Raw genomic sequence first — 19589 nt, forward strand, 5'->3', positions numbered from 1 at the left:
TACGTCTCACTAGTCATTTCTTATATTCATCAATGATTATTTCACACTTATCCTCCCCTCAGTCCTCCTCCTTATTTACTCTCAGTGGTTGCTTCTTACTTCAGTGAAAAAGTAGAATCAACCAGAAGAAAACTGCCATATGCTCCCACACCAAATCTGACCAATTACATTCTGATGCACAGGCTCTGTCTTCCCTGCGGTTACAATGAATATATTCTCCAGACTCCTCTTTGAGGATGCTTACCTCATATATAGTGCTAGGTCCCATCTCTTTAAGGCTTCTCAAGGGAATTCTAAAATACTTACAAGAATTACTCATCTTCACAATCACTCTGTGATGTAGGTCATTATTATAATCCCCATTTTATTTATTTATTTATTTAAAGTATGGTTTTAAACTCTTATTTTATTTTATTTTATAATTTATCTTTAAAGGGGAAGAGAAGGAGAGAAACATCAATGTATGGTTGCCTCTCACGTGTCCCGTACTGGGAACTGGCCTGCAACCCAGGCATGTGCCCTGACTGGAAATCAAACTGTGACCCTTTGGTTCACAGGCCCATGCTCAATCCACTGAGCTACACCAGCTAGGGCTATAATCCCCATTTTAAAGGTAAGGAAAATTAAGCTCAAACAAGTAACTTGCCCAAAGAAACACAGTTAGGAAAATGATAAAAACAAGGAATATATTTAATGTAATAAATGATTAAGCTGTGATGTACTCTGGAAGAATATATATATTAAAAAGTGAAAACAGGACTATCACATGCTAAAAGCCTTTTAAAAACAAAATGACAAATTGTAATATTAGAATAACAAACACTAAAACAGAGTCCCACCTGTTAGTAAAGTTAGTATTTAAAGGAGTGGACTAGGATTGCACAGTGATGTAGAAGTGCTTTTTCTGTGCCAGCACAAACACACACACACACACACACACACACTACTCAATCACATGCACATAATGATGAACCATAAAACAATGTCCTGCAAACACTGTAAGGCAATAACTGCATTACTCTTGGGTGGCCATATGCTGTAAGCTATTTGCACGTTACACATACACAGGCATGTACCAACAATAATATGCCTGACACAAGGAAATTTGGAGAAGACGGTGTATTATGTATACCCACTCTAGCAATGCATTTATAGACTATTCATATTGGAGATATATATAATATTTCAGTAACTGGGATATTCTAGGTCAAAACAAACCAAAAAGTTGTTTATGTAAAATGTATATAGGATAACAAATAACACCGTTTATTAAATGAAACTAAAAATCACTGAAGACCATGACTAATTCAAATAACACTGATAAAGTATTTTCTGAAAAACCTAATCTTTGCAATTGAAAACATTAAAAATTATTTTATAATTCCTTAATCATGTGTATCTCAGCACTCTCTATATATTGCTTAGTTTTATGAATATCAAGTTTTAGTGAACCTTTATAACTTGCTTAGTAGTATTCTAATGAACATCCTTAACCTACGCATCGAAAATCAAAGTTTATGAAATTGCATTTACTTTTCTGTATTACCAAAGGAAGAGCCTGTCCTTTTGATCGATTTGTAGCTTCTCAAAATGACCTTGTGAGACCTAACAACAGGTCTCCATATCCTCTTAAAGAATCACCGACAACAAGTACAGCCAGCCCAGTGGGGCATTCTCTCGGATGACAATGGTTTCTCTAAGGAAACCCAGTGGTAGGCCTATATTTTTCTAAGTCTCTTTGCACTTTCAAGAAAGTGAATAAATGAAAACCTGGCATGATACCAACAGGAGATTGCAAACCTTAACATGAGCTGTCAGTCACAATGTTCCCAGGCAATTTTCTTCAGTAAGGCAAAGTATTACTCAGGTTTTCCGGAAACATTTTCAATAACATGCATTGCAGGGATGTTGTTAAGTATGTTTTTTGGGCTATTATTTATGACCATCCATTTGTAAAAGAGGATTAACATTTAAAATAAGCATTATTACTGATGACTCCTAACTGGCCAGTTAAGTTACATAATGCACTATTTCTCACTATCTCTAATAAATATTTTCATGTTTTTCCATTTCTAATCCCACACAAATCTGCATTTGTAATTTGATGTCTTAAGGTAAAAGCCACTTAACATTAAAAGTATATCCTTTTCTTACATGTTAAGTAAATAAAATTAATAAAGAACAAAAAATATAATTTCACACACTCAGTGGTCATTAAAGACAGTTATTTTACTGGTGTGTCAGGTTAATCTTATTACTTCTCTAAACAACTGTAATTTCCTTTTGCCTCCAGCGTATCAGGAGTCTCAGCATAATTCAAACAATAGATAAATACTAAGTAACATGCTGTGGAAAACAAATCAAACTAACTGCTTCCTAACTTGTCTCTCTGTCTCTAATCAAATTAAGTCATTATTATTTACATCTTTCAAAACAGCTTCTGATGATTCAGTAAAAAATTAACACAGTCAACAGAAGAAAGGCAAATTTACTACGTGAGTTCAGTTAGTGCTTCAGGATTCATCTACTTTTTGTTTCACACAGGGCACCTACATACATTTGGGAAATGAAAGTGAGTATACAATGTTAAAAACAAACTAAAGTGGAATATTTTTAAAGCAAGGAAAGGAGACATCAAAAATAGCTAAGTACACTTAAGTAAAAAACAGACCATCAAAAAACGTATAATTTTCAAACAAAAACCCAATGAATGGGTTAAGTGGCAGGTTATTCAGAGCTGAAGAGATCATAGGAACCTGAAAATATGAAAAAATTGCCCAGACTGCAGCACAGAGCGACAAGTAGATGAAGACTGTGCAACAACAACAAAAAGGTCACAAGAACCTGAGGCTAAATGAGAAGGTCAAACATGTATCCAAATAGAGCCAGAGAAGAAAAAGAGTGCAAGAGAGCCTAGATTTGAAAATCCAATGCCTGAGAAACTGCCAACATTGATGACAGATATGAATCCACAAATGCAAAATAAACATTCTCTGCTAAGCAAGATAAATCCAGGAAATGTATTCCTTAGGGAAATACAGAATGGCAAAGATGCAGAGAACTTGAAAACAGCTAGAAAGACAGATAACAGATGCAATGACAATCAACTAACCTCATACGTCTTAACAGCAATGAGAGCCACAGAGAATACAATATTATTTTCAAAATGCTGAAAGAAAGCAACTATCAACCTACCATCGTGAACCCAGCAAAACTGTCTTTCAAGAAGTAAGGCAAAAAAAAAAAAGATATCTCTTGATCAACAATAGATAGTTTACTACAGACTTCCTATAAAGAAACTTGTTTAAAATGTCCTTCAGGAAAATATGATTCTTAATATAAAAAAATTCCAAAAAAAGTAGAATATTGGTATATATGTTAATAAACACAAACAACTGTTGTTTATATAAAAATTGCCATGACGATGTCAGTGGTGGCAGTGATGGGGGCATGATGCCAGTGGTGTCTGGTGTATGGAGTTACAAAGAAATAAGAAATAAAATACAGAACACAGTACCAGAGAAGTAAGAGAAGTGGTCATATTTGCAGGTTTTAATGTGTTTGATTTGTTCAGGCAAGAGTAATACCAATTATCTTTATTTTCTAAATATTCATGATAAAATTTCAAGAGTAACCATTAAAAGAATAAAACTAAAGTTTAAAACTTCCAAACAAACAGAGGAGAGGAAAAGAAAACAAATAATAAAAACAAACATTGAAACATTTCATCAATATTGTGGTAATGGTTGCACATCTCTGTGAGCATACTTAAAGTTGCTGAATTGTACACTTAAATGGATAAATTGTATGGTCTGTGGATTCTATCTGTACATAACTGCTACCAAAAAATCCCCTAAGTCCAAAAGAAATAAGAAAACTATGTTTTAGTTTCCTCTATAAATGCACTGATCCCTAAAAATGGGACCGATTACAATGTGGCAAGCATAATTGGCTCACAAAGAACACACACAAAAATAGTGGTGGAAAGAAGAGCTTGCTGAAATCGCAAATATTTTCTCGGATACAAACAAACTCAAAGTTTAGAATAACAGGAGATAGATAACCAAATTCAGATAAATGCATGTATAAGTCAAAATGCCAGTATGACTCAACAATATTAGAAAAGAGTTTTTTCCTTGACTTAAAGCTACACTTCTAGAAAGAAGTAGTCAGTTTTGAAAGCAAGAAAACATAACTGATGAAAATTCTAATCACAATTAATACAAAAATTTTTATTACAAACTCCACTTGCTATAAGGCATTGTTTCCAAAAAAAAGAAGAAGTCATAACAGGTTCATTTCAAAAGCTCAAAAACCATGATTTGAAAGTAGTTTCAATTGTTGCCTGTTCCAACTAGAAAGGCTCACTAAGCACATATGGAGAAAATGTTACCATTTTTAGTCACCTTTCATTTAATAAACATTCAGACTCATGAATATAATCATTATTCTTCTACAACTCTATGGAAAATTAAAAGCACTCACATGCCCAAAGAGGGAAGCCAGAGCATATTTAAAGGGCTTCAAGGAGCACTCTCCTGCTAAGCACTAACATGATTTCTTCATTTACATGCTGTACCCAAGCTGGGTAAAGAGTATGCTTACTTTTTTCTGGAAACTATTGAACAACTCATTTTACATATTTGCATTGTCCTGAGGACCCAGCTACACAACCAAGTCTCTTGCTATCTGGCAATCCCAATGATTTCCCAGTGAGTTTGGGTAGGAGATGTCCGAAGGGCAAGTTCAATGCATGCTGAATTGACAGTTGTAAAAAATAGAAAATCAAAGCTCTCTCCCTAATGAACACACTAAAGAAAAAATTGGGGAAGTGAGGAACTGCCATGGGAAAAAGAAAAGACAAAGTGAATGTGATATTAAAAATAAATTTACTATATACAAAATATAATTTCCCACAATACTACTGAATGACTAATCAGAATTAAGCAACCCTTAAATAACATGACAAGATTAAAATTAAATCATTAAATTGGACATGTTTTTTGTCTAAAAAAGCAATAAAGTGGAAAGCTAGTAATATTTAACATAGAAAATGCATAACAATTCTACTTCAATAACCAAGAGTTTATAAACAAAATTAGAAACTATTGGGTGCTATGTACTCCAAACATCTATTATTTTATAGACTGTATTTTAAAATAGGTATTCTAATAACTGTCCACCAATAATTAAGGTTTTACCACAGTAGATTCCATGAAGTCTCAAGATTATAGCTACTAATTTGTCTTAAATATAACAGTTTTGTGTATTTCACATATTTCATTATCATTATCGGTTGATAATTTCAGCTATCACCATAATAGCTAATTTCAGGTATCATTATCAACATTAGTTCAATGTTTCTGAATGAAGGCAAAGTTAATTTAAATAACTTAAAATTATCTTGGCTAAAAGAAAATGGAAAACTAAGAACTAACTACCTTATAGAATTGTACCCCTGAAGACTGTATAATTTTATTAGCCAATGTCACTCAATAAATTCAATTAAAAAAATTAACCAACTTTGAAAGGGCCGAGGCATGAAGCTGAAACCAGAATTGATTTAGAATCTGTATATGAAAGATTAGATATATTCTTGCAAATTTTCTAGTCTTCCCTCCTCTATACCCAACCTCCAGTTTTGTTCTCTGAAGAAATGCAACTAGAGAGGCTCAATTTTGAGGACACTCAAGGTTTGAAAACAGTAGCAGTAGCAGTTAAGGGTTCCTTACTGGAACCCTCCCTCCCAATCGGGCTTTTGGGACACTTAACAATTAGTTAAGCAACTGTTGAGTGTTTTTCTGGAGAAACAAAAAAAACCCAATGACACTGACATATTTGCCTCCCCTGGGAAAAAAGTCAGCTACCAACCAATCTCCGCAAAGAAAACTCTCCATCGACAAGCCCTAACCAATGCAAATAATGCTCTCAATTAGTAGTTTTTCAATATGAACAGCCAGCCACGGTGGCTCAAGGAAAGGGAAAGCAAAAATAAAGGGGGATAAAAGAGTGCGAGTGTATGCACTTGTAGCAAACATTCTCATATACGCCAAACTCTTTTCCACCTCATTTATTACTAGTGTTGATTATTTGCACGTGCTGTTTCCTTTGCTTAAAACATTCATTTCCTCCTCCAGTATGGCTGATTGCTCATCCTTCAGAGCTCTTAAATAAAGTTAACTTATAAGAGAGACTTTTCTACCACCTTATGTGGTTTCTCTCTCTCTACCCTATGTACACATCACATATTAAAATTATGTATTTCTTTGGGTTTTTTTAAAGCGTTTTAATTTTTTTATTTAAATTATTTTATTGTTGTTCAATGACAGTTGCCTATATATTCTCCTCACCCCTCCTCCCCCTCTTTGGGGTTTTCAATTATTCATAATCTCTCTCTAGAGTGAAAGCTAAGTGCTTAGACTTTTATCTGCTTTATTCACTGCTATGTGATTCCAACAACTTATACATAGTAAGCACTCAAAAATCTTGAATGTCTCAATGAATGAATGCAAATGCAGCTATGTGGTATTTCCTGGAGAAGATGATTTTTATATGCCTTAAATTATTTTTAGTATTTTTCCTATTCTTTCTTCCAGTCTTTGCACAGCAGCCTAAAAAGCCCTTTACAAATCTCTTTGTCTTTGCTTTCTCAATATCTTTATTATCAATACATGGAGAAAAAAATTATTTTTGAAGGAACTTTTGAAAAGTTACTGCATCATTCTAAGTGAATCTTTCAGGTCCCTGACCCTATTTGGAAACTTAAAACCCAGAACTCCAGAAGAATGGACTAGTAGGCAAGATCCCCTAAATACTGCATATACCTTTGCAAGATTTATAATTCATCTTCTCCTCACTTAATAGTGTTCTTAAGGAGGTATGGTTTGCTAATTTATCATTTAGTTCATGACATGAAGAAACTAACCATTGGGAGATAGGAGCAAAGATATTAAAGATTATTAAAAAAATAATGTAAAGCAAAGAAACAAAGGAATTGCTTTAAAAAATTCTGTAAAGCTAAACCTAATATATATGAACTTCCCAGTAGTAAGTTACTAATTTCTTGATTTTAATTTCCTCTTTTATTTTGTTTTGTTTTGTTTGTATAAGAGGCAAAAATATTATCATTGCCATGAAGGGAGAAACTGAAAAAAGGAAAGTTGTAGAAAGAGCTAGTTTTTAGGAGAGATTGGGAATTTGGTTTTGGACATGTTAAGTCTGAGATGCATGGAGATGTCAGACAACTCAATATACAAATACAGTTTGGGAGAGGGGTCAGGGCTATAGATGTATATCTGGACATAAATGGCACTTAAAGCTATGTAGGCATACTTAATGGTGTATAAGGTACTTAAAATCATCAGAGTGAATGAGATCACTAAAGATAAATGGAAGTTGAACAGAGACTGTGAGTGAAGTGGATAAAATCCTCAAATATTGCTTTTTCTTATTCTAGAAAGACTTTTTAGAATTATTTCTGTTAACATTTCTTTAACATTGGACTATTATTAAGGTCAAGAATTTATAAAATTAAAATGATTATTTGTAGGAATGTTAGTCTTTGACAAATTTGGGGGAAGTGGGTTAGGAAGGATGTAGCCAATTTAGTAAATACTGTTCCAAAACAATACAGTGTGAAAATCTAACCAAAAAAGAGGAATAACTCTTTTTTATTCCCCAAATCTCATTTCTTTTTTCTTCTTTCAATCTCACTCTTCAAGAAATCCTCACCTCCCAACATCAGAACTCAAAGATTTTTTTCGCTGGCAATGCTTTGGGTAAGTACAAAAGGAAAGTGAAATGCTAATTCAAATGGTTCTCCGAAGCCTTTCAGAACTGGAGAGAGAAGGGCATTGAATTTTTTCCCACCCATTTTTCACTGCTTTCCATACATTAGCACTGAATCACACACCCACACATGCAAACGGCTTATCCTCCACACCCCTGACAGGGACATTTGCAAATCTGAGCATGCCACCATTATGCTTAAATTTCTCCAATGTCATCTCTCATATAAAAAAAAACAAAAGCTAATTTTTTTTACTAGTTTTGTTCATTTTTTAAACACAAAAGAAATAATGCTTTATGAATTTATACTTGGACTCCATTCAACTTGTTTTGCTTGCTTTACTTTATTTCCTGAAAAATTTTCCATGTCCTTATATTCCTGATTAGTGTTGCATAATATGAACATACTTGTACCTATGTACAAGGAGAATTCATTACTTTAATAACTAAAAAACAAAACAAAAGAAATCAGTTTAAATACTCATGAAGAGGGCAATGGTCACTTCCACACCACAGTGCTAAACTGACAAGCATGCACACAAAACCTTTCATGCTCTGGCCCCTGCAACCTCTCCAACATTACTGCATATTATTCTCCCCTCTGTTTTCTACATTTCACTTCTTTTCCTCAGATGCACCAAACTTTTTATTTATTTATTCACCACTGATTACCTAGCGGCCAACAGCACGATGGCACTGAATGAATTTCTACCTGTCCAACTTTATCTCTTATAATTTCTCACCCATACTTTAACCCCTAAAAATACTGAGCGTTGGGTTCCTGAAAGAAGGCCACTTTCTCACATTTTACATGTCATTGAACATGAAGTGTATCCTTCTTGAACAGGCATCTACCACTTATTCAAATCCAACTGCACTTCCAAGTCCCTGATCAAATACTATACCAGGAATGAAGTTACACTTGGATTCTCCTCCATGTGAAAGTAGATGCTGCCATCTCTGATACCACTACACTTTGCCTTCTCAGAATCTGGCTTGTGCTTCACATACACTCAATAATAACTCCAAATTATTACCATGACTTTCTACCAGATGCCTAGTACCCTACCAGGTGTACCAAGGACTCACACATATTGTATCATAACACCACACCATCTTACAAACTCAGAGAGCTTTATTAATCAGCTCCAGGTTGCCAACTAACAGGTGTAAAGGGTGGGAGAAGGTTTAGATCACTCCAAAGCCCACTACCAACACGCAACAATAACTTTTGAATAAATACTTGCATAATTAATATGCTCCTCAGAATGACTATTTGATTTTGTATAGTTAAATGTTCATCTTTCACTTTTTATATATATGCAATAAACCATTTGACTTGGTAGATAAAAGTCATCCCACAAAAACCCCAGGTCCAGATGTCTTTACCTGTGAATTCTATAACACATCTGTGGAAGGAATAATACTGATTCTACCCGAAACTTTGCAGAGAATTGCAAAGGAGGAAACATTCTCTAAGTCATTCTGTGAGGTCAACATTACTCTAATGCCAAAATCAGGCAAAAACACTATAAGAAAACTACAAAACAACATCCCCATAAATATAGATACAAAAAGATATCTACAAAATTTTGGCAAATCATATCTAACAATATAATACATATATATGGCCAAATTGAGTTTAACCTAAGAATGCAACGTTGGTATAACACTCTAAATTAATTAATGCAATTTACTGTACTAATAAACTAACAAAAGAAAACCCATTATGATCATCTCAATAAATGCAGAAAAAACATTTGACACAATTTAACAGCCATTCCTCATAAAAACTCAGCAAACTCAGAAGTTGTGATGGAAATGGATAAGAATGACAGAGCCAGAGAGGTAAAAAAATAATAAATACTTCGAAATGTCCAAATACCAGAATTAATTCATCCACAATCTGAATTCAAGATTCCTCTGTGGCGTATAAACCTAGCATATTCTTAAAAGCTTAGTAATAGTTCATAAAAAATTTAACTGGCATTTCCTTAAGGATTAAAAAAAACGTAAATGAATACCAAATAAATGTTAATGTACCACATTTAATTTCCCCTTCCTCTGTTTTAATATATAATCATGAAGCCAGTATATAATTCTGATAAATACATCTTTTAAAAATAAGAAAACTTGTTTAAATCTACACATTACAGGCCAAGTTTTAGCAAGAAACTATTTTTATAGATATTTTTAATATCCCACCTGAATACATTAGTTGACTTTGGAAATTCTAATGCCTTTAAAATCCAGCAGCATCAAAGCAAATAGTCATGATTTCTTAAGAGGATAAATAGGCTGGTTTTAATTAAAAGGCTAAATTTGGATTTGGTGTACAATTTTTGGTTCTACATTCTGAGATGTAGTTATAGGTCCTATGTATTTTATTAATAAGAAACTGAAAGGGAAATATAACTATGGCAGAATATCCTATTAATAGAGGAATTCTTAAAGATCTGTATCTTCAATTTTCAAGGATTTAGTCTCACAGAAGAAATTAATTTCTGGCATATGCTTCAACCTGGATGAACCTTGAAAACACTAGACAGAGTAAAAGAAGCTGGTCCCAAAAGCCTGCATATTGCGTAATGCCATTCATACAAAAAGTATGGATTAGGCAAGACTATAGAGACAAAAAATAGATCAGTGATTACCTAAAACTGGAACTTAGATGGGGAAAACAAAGGAAATGAGGACAAATTCCTCTCGAAATGATGAAAATGTTCTAAAATTAATTATGGTGGTGGTTGCACAGCTCTGTGAATATACTAAACACCAGCTAATTAAACTTGGGTAACATCCATGCTCTGTGAATTATGTCTCAATAAAGGTGTTACCAAAAAGAATTTTAGGTTATAATGCTTACCTGAAATATTCACTATTCTATATTAATATCATAAAGATAGGAAACATGATTCCTATGCAAACGGGAGACAAAGTCAGAAATGTATGCATTCATGTGTTCACAGTAATGGCTCAGCATCAACACAAGGACACTTTATGTCACTAAATTCCTACTGATTTTCAGACTGTAAATGGATTATAAAAATATTTTTGCACAAAATAAATTTAGAAATTGACTTGACTTTAAATTTGTGGTGGATATTTCCTAAATTCATGGGGAAATATACATAATTTTAAATTAATCTATCAAATTGTAAATATTTATTCCTAAATAGTTGTTAATTTAGTTTCTCAATGAAAGGGTAATCTGAAAGTTTTATAGCAAGTGTAACTTTTTAAGTGCATATATTCAGTCCTATTTTATCTTCTTAAATTGTTTCTAGATTTTCAAATACAAAAATATTAATAATTTTTGACCTAGTTATGTATTTTCACTTCTATTATTTTTTTAAAAGTTACTATCAATCTGATTTAGGTAAATACTAATAATCATCTAATAAACCTAATAAGCCTAGTCTGTAGACTTACAAGCAATCAGTATGTTACCACTACTGATATTTTAACTAAAATCATCACAAAAATGAAAGATCAGCTTCATTATTCCACTATGAATGCTTATTTATTTCATATGGCCATATTTCCAGAAATGTGGCCTCATATAGCACTAACTCTGGTATTCCAAGCTAAGATGTTAGTTCGTCAATACACCATAAAGAAGTATCCATTCATCACTTTAGAAAGTGACATGAAACTGCTCTTTGGTATAGCAAAATGTTAAGATCCAATAAAGCTAAGAGAATAGCACCATCAAGATGATGAAATAGAAGATACCAACCTTCATTTCCTGACAAAAAACAATTAGGGTACCATCCATAAATAAAAAGAGCCCCAGGAAGGTTCAGGAGTGCAAGTAAGCACCTATAGCAACATAATAGAGCAAAAAGGGGACAACAATTACACAGAAAGGCTCGTTGGGAAGATCAGCTTGACGGAAATGTCTAGAGACAACTAAGAACAAAGAAAAAGGCAGGAACCACAAGACAGGTACCATCATGGTCTTCAGTGGTCTGCTCTGCAGAGGACTCTGGCATCCTGTGCCCCCGAGGGCCTCAACAGCCCTCACAACAGGTGCAAACTCCCCAGCTGCAGCTTCCTCAGGGGAGGACCCCATAGTGTGAGCAGCTTGCTCCACAGAGAACAGTGGCTGCTTTCACACTAAGGTAACCAACAGCCATCACTTCTGCAGACCTGGGAAAGAAGACACTGCTGTACTCAGTCCAAGAAGGATCTGCTGTTGTGCTTCCCTGGGAGCTGCCAGCACCTTCCAACCCTGAGCACACCTGACTCCTGAGCCACAGTAGTTCCACTGGCTCCTGCACTCCAAACTCCTGCTCCAGGGCCACTGTGTATACACCCAAGCTCCAGCCCTGGGCCTGCTGCACACATGCCCGCAAACCATACCCAACACCATGGTGGAATAGCCAGTAGCCTGGACCCAAGAGCCACTGTTGCTGTGCGCATGGCCATGCTTCAGACTCTGTCTTCACGGACACGTCACACACCTGCACTTCACATATCATTGTCACTGCAGGATAACCAGCCATACCCCAGAGTTGCTCTCACACTGCAGGCACCGGCCCTCCAGTTTCTGGCTCCAACACCGCTCCACAGGTACCTGCAAGCTGAACCCAGCACCAAGAGGCATCTCCTCCACCACAGCATCTCCCCTGGGAGAAGAAGAGATCGGGTGGTCCCCAGCAGCCTTTGCTGCTGTGGCAGACCATAGCAGCCTGGGTCACTGAGGATCCCTGCAATCTTCCAGTGCTAATCTCAGCTGATAAAGCTGCATGAGAGTATACTGCTGGTAATTTTGAGTTTCTTCAAAAATTTAAAAATAAAACTACCACCCTGCTGGTGTGGCTCGGTGGACTGAGTACCAGCCTGTGAACCCAAGGGTTGCCAGTTCGATTCCCAGTTGGGGCACATGGCTGGGTTCCGGGCCAGGTCCCCGGCTGGGGATGTGCTAGAGGCGATTGATGTATCTCTCACACATTCATATTTCTCTCCCTCTCTTTCTCTCTCCATTCCCCTCTATCCAAATATAAATAGTCTTTAAAAATAAATAAAAATAACAAAATAAAAATAAAACTACCATATGATTTACCAATCCTAGTCATGGGTAATATATCTGAAGGAAGTGAAATCAGTAAACTAGTAGCCTGAAGAGATGTCTCTGCACTTCCAAGTTCATTGCAGTACTATTCACTACAGCCAAGATACCACATGATCTCACCTTTAACAGGAAGCTAAACAACAAAACGAACAAGCAAGCAGAATAAAAACAAAGACACTGAACTAGAGAACGAGTGGGCAGTGACCAGAGGGGAGAGGGAAGGGAATTTAAGGGGAGAAAGGGGAGGGATTTTGAGGAACAAGTATGAAAGACACAGAGATGACTGGGGGGGGTGGGGAGCACGGGGCGGGGGGGGGGGGCTGGGATGGGAGAAATAGACAAAAAACTGTACTTGAAAAATAACTAAATAAAATTTAAAAAAAAAGGAAACAACCTAAGTGTCCATCAACAGGTGAACAGATAAAGAAACTGAGGTGTACTTATGACCCAGTGGTTTTACTTTGGGGTGTTTATCCAAAAAAACCCAAAACACTAATTGGAAAGAATATATGCACCCCTATGTTCATTGCGGCACTACTTACAATAGCCAAGCTATGAAAGCAATGGAATATTACTTGGCCACCAAAAAGAATGAAATCCTACCATTTACTACAACATGAATAGACCTAGAGGGAAATATACTAAGTGAAATAAGTCTGTCAGAGAAAGACAAATACCATATGATTTCACTCATATATGGAATCTAAAGAACAAAATAAATGAACAAATAAAACAGAAATAGACTCATAGACACAGAGAACAGATTGAGGAGGTTAGGGGGCCAGGTGAAAAAGGTGAAGGGATTAAGACCTCCAAATTGGTAGTAGCAAATAGTCCTGGGGATGGAAAGTACAGCAAGGGGAATATAGTTAATAATATTATAACAACTATGTTCAGGTGGTACTAGAAATATCAGGGGGAATCACTTTATAAAGTATGTGATTGTCCAACCACTATGCTGCACGCCTGAACCCAATACAAAATAATACTGACTGTAAAGTATAACTGAACAATAAAATTTAAATAAAACTATATTTGTGGTAGGCTACTGCTAAAAAAATAATGAAAATATGAAATATATATATATATATATACACAATAAAAATATACTAAATTTTTTGGACTGTAAGATGTACCAGACCATAAGATATACCTAGGTTATAGAGGAGAAAAATAGGAAAAATATTTTTGAAGCAAAAAATGTGGTAAAATATTAAATAACATAAATAACATAGGCCACTATCCCCCACTCCACAGCAAGCCGGGTGAGCTACATTCAAACTATAAGACACACCCCCTTTTCCTCCCAAATTTGGGGGGGAAAATGCGTCTTACAATCTGAAAAATACAGTATTATGCACTCATTATAAGAAAAAAGTCTTGTCATTTGCAACACCATGGATGAAGCAGGAGAGTAGTGTGCTCTACTACTTATTTTTAAGTAAAATATGCCAGAGAAAGTCAAGTACTGTACGATCTCACTTATCTGCAGAATCTTAAAAAGGAACTGAACTCATAGAAACTGAGAATAGAATGGCAGCATTGGGGGATGGGAGAAACAGGGATGTATTAGTCGAAGGGCAGAAACTTTTAGTGATAGAATGAATTCTGAGGGTCCAATGCGCAGCACAAGTACAGTGACTGTAACTAATAATTCTGTATGTGTACTTGAACTTTGCTTCAAGTAAACAAATGATAAGCGTTCTCACACACCCCTCAAAAATAAATAAAACAAGGTAACTATGAGGTGATGGATGTGTTAACTTGGTTATGGTAATCAGCTCACCATGTAAGTGCATATCAAATTATCATGTATACTTTATGTATATACAATTTTGTCAATTGTACCTCAATTATTTAAAAAATAATTAGATAAAATTAGCTTGCATAACACTATATTTTATATATGCTTATGTATAAAAACATAAAATATATACAAATTAAAAATATGTACAGGTAAAATTTAAGTATGCTCTTTGGCGTTAATTCAATATTTGTGGCATCATCTAAAACACCAAATTTTTTTACTTTCTTTTCTTTCTGTGTAGTCACATGATCCTACAGAGCACGGTTTGTTTTACATTTGTATTGGTAAAATAAAACAATGAAATACCATTTGCTAAGTGGAGATAACATTTTGAGCTTTTATACTTTTTTCCAAAAGTAACTTATTACCTAAATAACTACAGTTCCAAATGGCTTTCTGCTTAAAACATTTAAACCCCAAGGACAAAATTAGGCCTAGTAGAGATAAACATATCCATCAATTTTTCTCTGGCATTCTCCATAAACACATCATACACTCCGTCTAGTGATCTGGCATTTCGAGCAAACACAGATCACAATCTTACCTCTAAACGGTGGAGTCATATCTCTGAATATATTAATAAGTGAGTTATATGAAACAATTTTCAACACTAATATAAAATCACCTATGGAATTCTCAATTATTTTTATTAAAAGTAGCAGTATGATTTAAACATATATTCTATTTTACAAATCAAAAATTTATAAGGGAGAGTCAAGCACTGGTTTAAACCCCACCCTTACAATAAAAAAGCCCCTAAATATTAGAGATGATAACTCTTTCCTTTGGATGACTCGCTCTGTGGCCCTAATAATTCAAAATTATTTGCAGACTTTTAAGTTAGCTAACATTTACTTTGAAACTTCAAAAACAATTCAAAAAGGCATTCTATGCTGCCCCAAAGAGGCATTTTTTAACCTCCATTAACCAACATAAAATAATACAAGCTATGAATTCTTTAAAGTACTGGCCTGCCCTGGCCAGTGTGGCTCAGTGGATTGAGCACCAGCCTGGGAATCCAAAGGTCACTGGTTCAGTTCTCAATCACTGGGTTGCAGGCCAGGTCCCCAGTGTGGGGCATGTAAGAGGAAATCTCACATAGTGATATTCCTGCCCTCTGTCTCCCTTCCTTCCCCTCTCTATAACCTTCTCTATAAAAACAAATAAATAAATCTTTAATAATAATAAAAGTACTCTCCTATCGAGTCCTGAGATCATTTCTAGTGCTAGTCTGACAATTAGGAGACAAGTTTACAAAGACAATTTTATGTTCAAATCTCAGACATCAAAAAAGCACTAAAAGCTCTTACTGAAGCAAAGAGCTCTGCAGAGGATCAAAAACAATCTGGGCCAATTTGGAGTAACAAGTCAGCCAGCCAAATGCAGCCAGTGCAGAGAAAGAGTGGCTAACTGCCCAGATGTGTTTCACTACTTGAATACTTATAAATGTGCACTCTTGGTATAACTTCTGTCACTCGATGCAAGACTTAAAAACCCAATGCAGATACGATAATGAAAATGTGAGGCATCAAAAGCCCACTGGGTATTATCTCTAGGGGGAGGCAGGGCCTTATAAATATAAATACAGAAGCCAATGTAAATATCTGTGATCATTTTGTTAACCATATATAATAGACATTTTCCTTTAGTAATTTCATTGACACTAATGATATCCATATATATTTTTTTGACACAAAGGTTTCTATATTTGTACAATTGCTAGTATATTTTTAACTCCTCAAATATATTTGGGAATCATTCCAGACCACAAGACTCTGAGGAATTGCAGAATTTATCAGACTGACATGTCAACACGTATGAATATAGAATTCTACAATTTTGTTTCTATTCAGCAAGCGTATCATAAACAAAATTTCCTGGTTTATATGTCAGATAGATGAAGGCAATTAAATAAGTGTAACTGTAAAAAAATAAATAAACTCAGAAACTTTAACTCTACAACTCTGTTAAGAGAAATTATTTTTTTAAAGCTTAACTCACTCAAGATTCTGAGTTTAAAAATTCTAATCCCACATACTCCACACTCTCTCCACAGAGTTCAATGTTGAGTCATGAGCACACCATAGATGAAGTGTATGTCAAATACTACCTTGCAAATTAAAAGAAAGAATCAAAACAAAAAAGCCTATTCCATTTAGCTAAGATGGAACAATGTTTCCATTCTGCTTATTGTTGTTATTACTTCTTATTTTCATTTTTAAAATTCTAATAAGAGGTCAAAAGACAAACTTATCTTAAAATGATATAAGCAAACTTCTAACCAATCATAACTAGAGCATAAAAACAAAGACAGTATATATAATATAGAGAAAAGCCCAAATTTGAGTCCTGTTGTTTCACTTATTAGCTAAGTCATCTTGAGCAACTTCAGTATTTTAAACTAGTTTCCTCATTTCTTACATGGGAAAAACCATAACAATATCTACTTCACAGACTTGTTGGAGAGTAAGGAATAAAATGTATCTGAATGCAGTTTTGTAAAACTTGAAAGAAATACATGCATTTGTTGGATTCTTGACAATGTTTGAGACACAAGCTGTTCAACATATAATATAATGAAGCTGCTTCTTTATACCTGTTAATTAAAATACTCTTAATTAAATAAACATTCATCTAAATAAACTGTAAAACTACAGACATTCTCCTTTTCACCATTTGGAGGTAGCAATAATTAATATATTTTATAACCAAGAGTAATGACATAATTATTCTTAAAATACATTTTCTCATACTTTTTTAAATCTTGCATTTAGTATGCATTTTGTTTAATTAACAAAACATATACAGGCTTTCAATTAAACCTTATGAAGAGAACTTAGTAGAAGGTAAGATATTTATTAACTGTCTACCTCAACCAAATCTTTTTTCTCATTTGATGCAAACACAACAACAGTGTAATATATTCTTTCTCAGGGATGTATAATAAATTACCATTTTGCTTTCTCTACACTCATTACATAAATGAAGCATTTGATAGAACCAAATATAGTTACAATATCAAGCATAACAATCAAAGGTAAAATACTTGCAACAAGCCATACCTAGTAATAAGGACCGCATTATCATGGTGGGCAATCCCATTTTCTTGAATGATGTTTCCATCACTTTGCTGGGAGAGAATGGATTTCTGCCATTTACAGAAGCTATCGAGGGACTTGTCTGCATGGTGGTTTATCTCCAAGTTTGGCTGCAATACAACATGCATACCAGAAATGTTCCAAACAAATTACTAAGGTCAGTTGTTAAAACTTTTGAAGACTAAAGTGTCACTATAATTAGAAGCAGTGGTTTCTAGGAATAATCTCTTGCCAATTTTTACCTCTGTGATATCTGACCTAGAGCTAATTTAGTATATTATTGAACAAATATTCTTTCCAGCTCCAGCTTTAATAGTCATGTGAATATATGTGATTATCAGCATACAAAACCAACCACTATTAGAAAGTCTGTCATGGAAATGCTCACTTTTATACTGAAATATACAGCTGACATACATATATAACTTGAATGTGCCACAAGAGGTATACTCTCATAAACTATTTCAAATTTGCTTAAATTATTAAATGCTTACTGCTGAAAAATATATTCAAACCAGAACTTCCTAAGAGGAGTAATAATAAACTATATCCTTACATAATGCATAATTCTATAGCCCGTCTCTTAAGATTTTAGATATATGAAGTAACTCATCCTTACCTGATCATCTGTAAGAACAATTAAGCGGGCCACTATAATATTCACAACGTTTCCTAGGCTGGAATCACGGTAAAGTTTGGCAACCTGACCTCCAGAAAATAAGAAAAGACACAAAGTCAGACAAAAATCATAAAGTGATTGATTTTTTTATAGGTGGTTAAGTACTTTTTCATGAATTTAATCACTGTATATATAAAAATATGGTTTTCATCCCATGTCACTTAGAACAATGCCCTCAACATGCCTCAGTAAAAGGTTTTTTATACAAATCTACCTCAAGAAACAGTTTCTCCTAGGATGAACTATGACATAGTAATTAAGAGGTTGAATTGGTGTTTTAAGTGAAAAGAAAACTACTTAAACAAGATTTCACATGACCAATTCAAAAAGTCCTATTATCTGAAAATAAACTATAAAATCACCTTTAAATTTATCTTCTCTGGAACTGAAACATTAGTAGATCAAGTCTTCCTCATTTTAGATGAGGAAATTCTTAAAATCATTATTTCACAGTAAACATCCACGACCTTCATCAAAAAACACAACAAACTATTGTTAAAAATATTATAGAGAGGGATCAAACTTACAATATTCATCACACTCAGAATGTAATGCTCAATGTCTTTGCGGCCGTGATAGCCCACCATCATTTTATCGGCCACCACCAATGTCTCCACAAAGCGCTCGGAGCTCACGGACCTCCTCTGCCTGTGCGGGCCTCCGACCGGCGGTGCAGAGGGAAAAGCAGACGTGTCATTCAGCCACCAGGGTTTGTTGCTACTGCCGAGGTCTGCAGGGAGAACAATGAACTGGTTAGGATAGCTTCATGAAGTACACTGATTTATTTACAGGTCTTTCACTGAGACGTGCTTCTCATATATTCTCTAACATATTAAGAGTTTTCTGGGGACTTCTGCCAAGATGGAGGGGTAGGTGGAAACACTGTACCTTCTTGCACAACCAAGTTTAAAAACAACAAAGCTTTAGCAACAAAAATGCAGTCAAAACACAGAAAATTGAACTATACAGAAGTCCGACAACAACGAACCATTCAGCCAGACCAATAAACCAGAGAAGTAGCGAGCACTGAGACAGCACAGGCCCCAGTGGTGGGAAGCAGCAGAGGGGACCACTATTGCCCCTCTCCGACCCCACCCCCACATACAGCATCACAACCCAGCGACCTGGGCAGCCCTACCC

The 19589-nt window shown here is 34.9% G+C and overlaps 1 protein-coding gene across 2 annotated transcripts in view; it reads right to left on the minus strand.

Moving 5' to 3' along the window:
* The window catches only part of ADAMTS6 (ADAM metallopeptidase with thrombospondin type 1 motif 6), a 245277-nt gene that overhangs the window by 193834 nt on the left and 31854 nt on the right, over window positions 1-19589 (minus strand). For both annotated transcript variants that reach the window (XR_008390127.1, XM_037150818.2), the window contains exons 5-7: window positions 18977-19179; window positions 18390-18473; window positions 17735-17880 (exon numbers count right to left, since the gene is read on the minus strand). Coding sequence is in view for 1 of the 2 variants with exons in the window: in XM_037150818.2 (XP_037006713.2) it covers window positions 17735-17880; window positions 18390-18473; window positions 18977-19179 (433 nt within the window). In the remaining variant the exon portion in view is untranslated. The remainder of the gene's footprint in view (window positions 1-17734; window positions 17881-18389; window positions 18474-18976; window positions 19180-19589) is intronic.

This window comes from Artibeus jamaicensis, unplaced genomic scaffold (genome assembly GCF_021234435.1).
Source record: "Artibeus jamaicensis isolate MK-2021 breed Jamaican fruit bat unplaced genomic scaffold, CSHL_Jam_final scaffold_369, whole genome shotgun sequence".
In the NCBI taxonomy this organism is placed as follows: domain Eukaryota; kingdom Metazoa; phylum Chordata; class Mammalia; order Chiroptera; family Phyllostomidae; genus Artibeus; species Artibeus jamaicensis.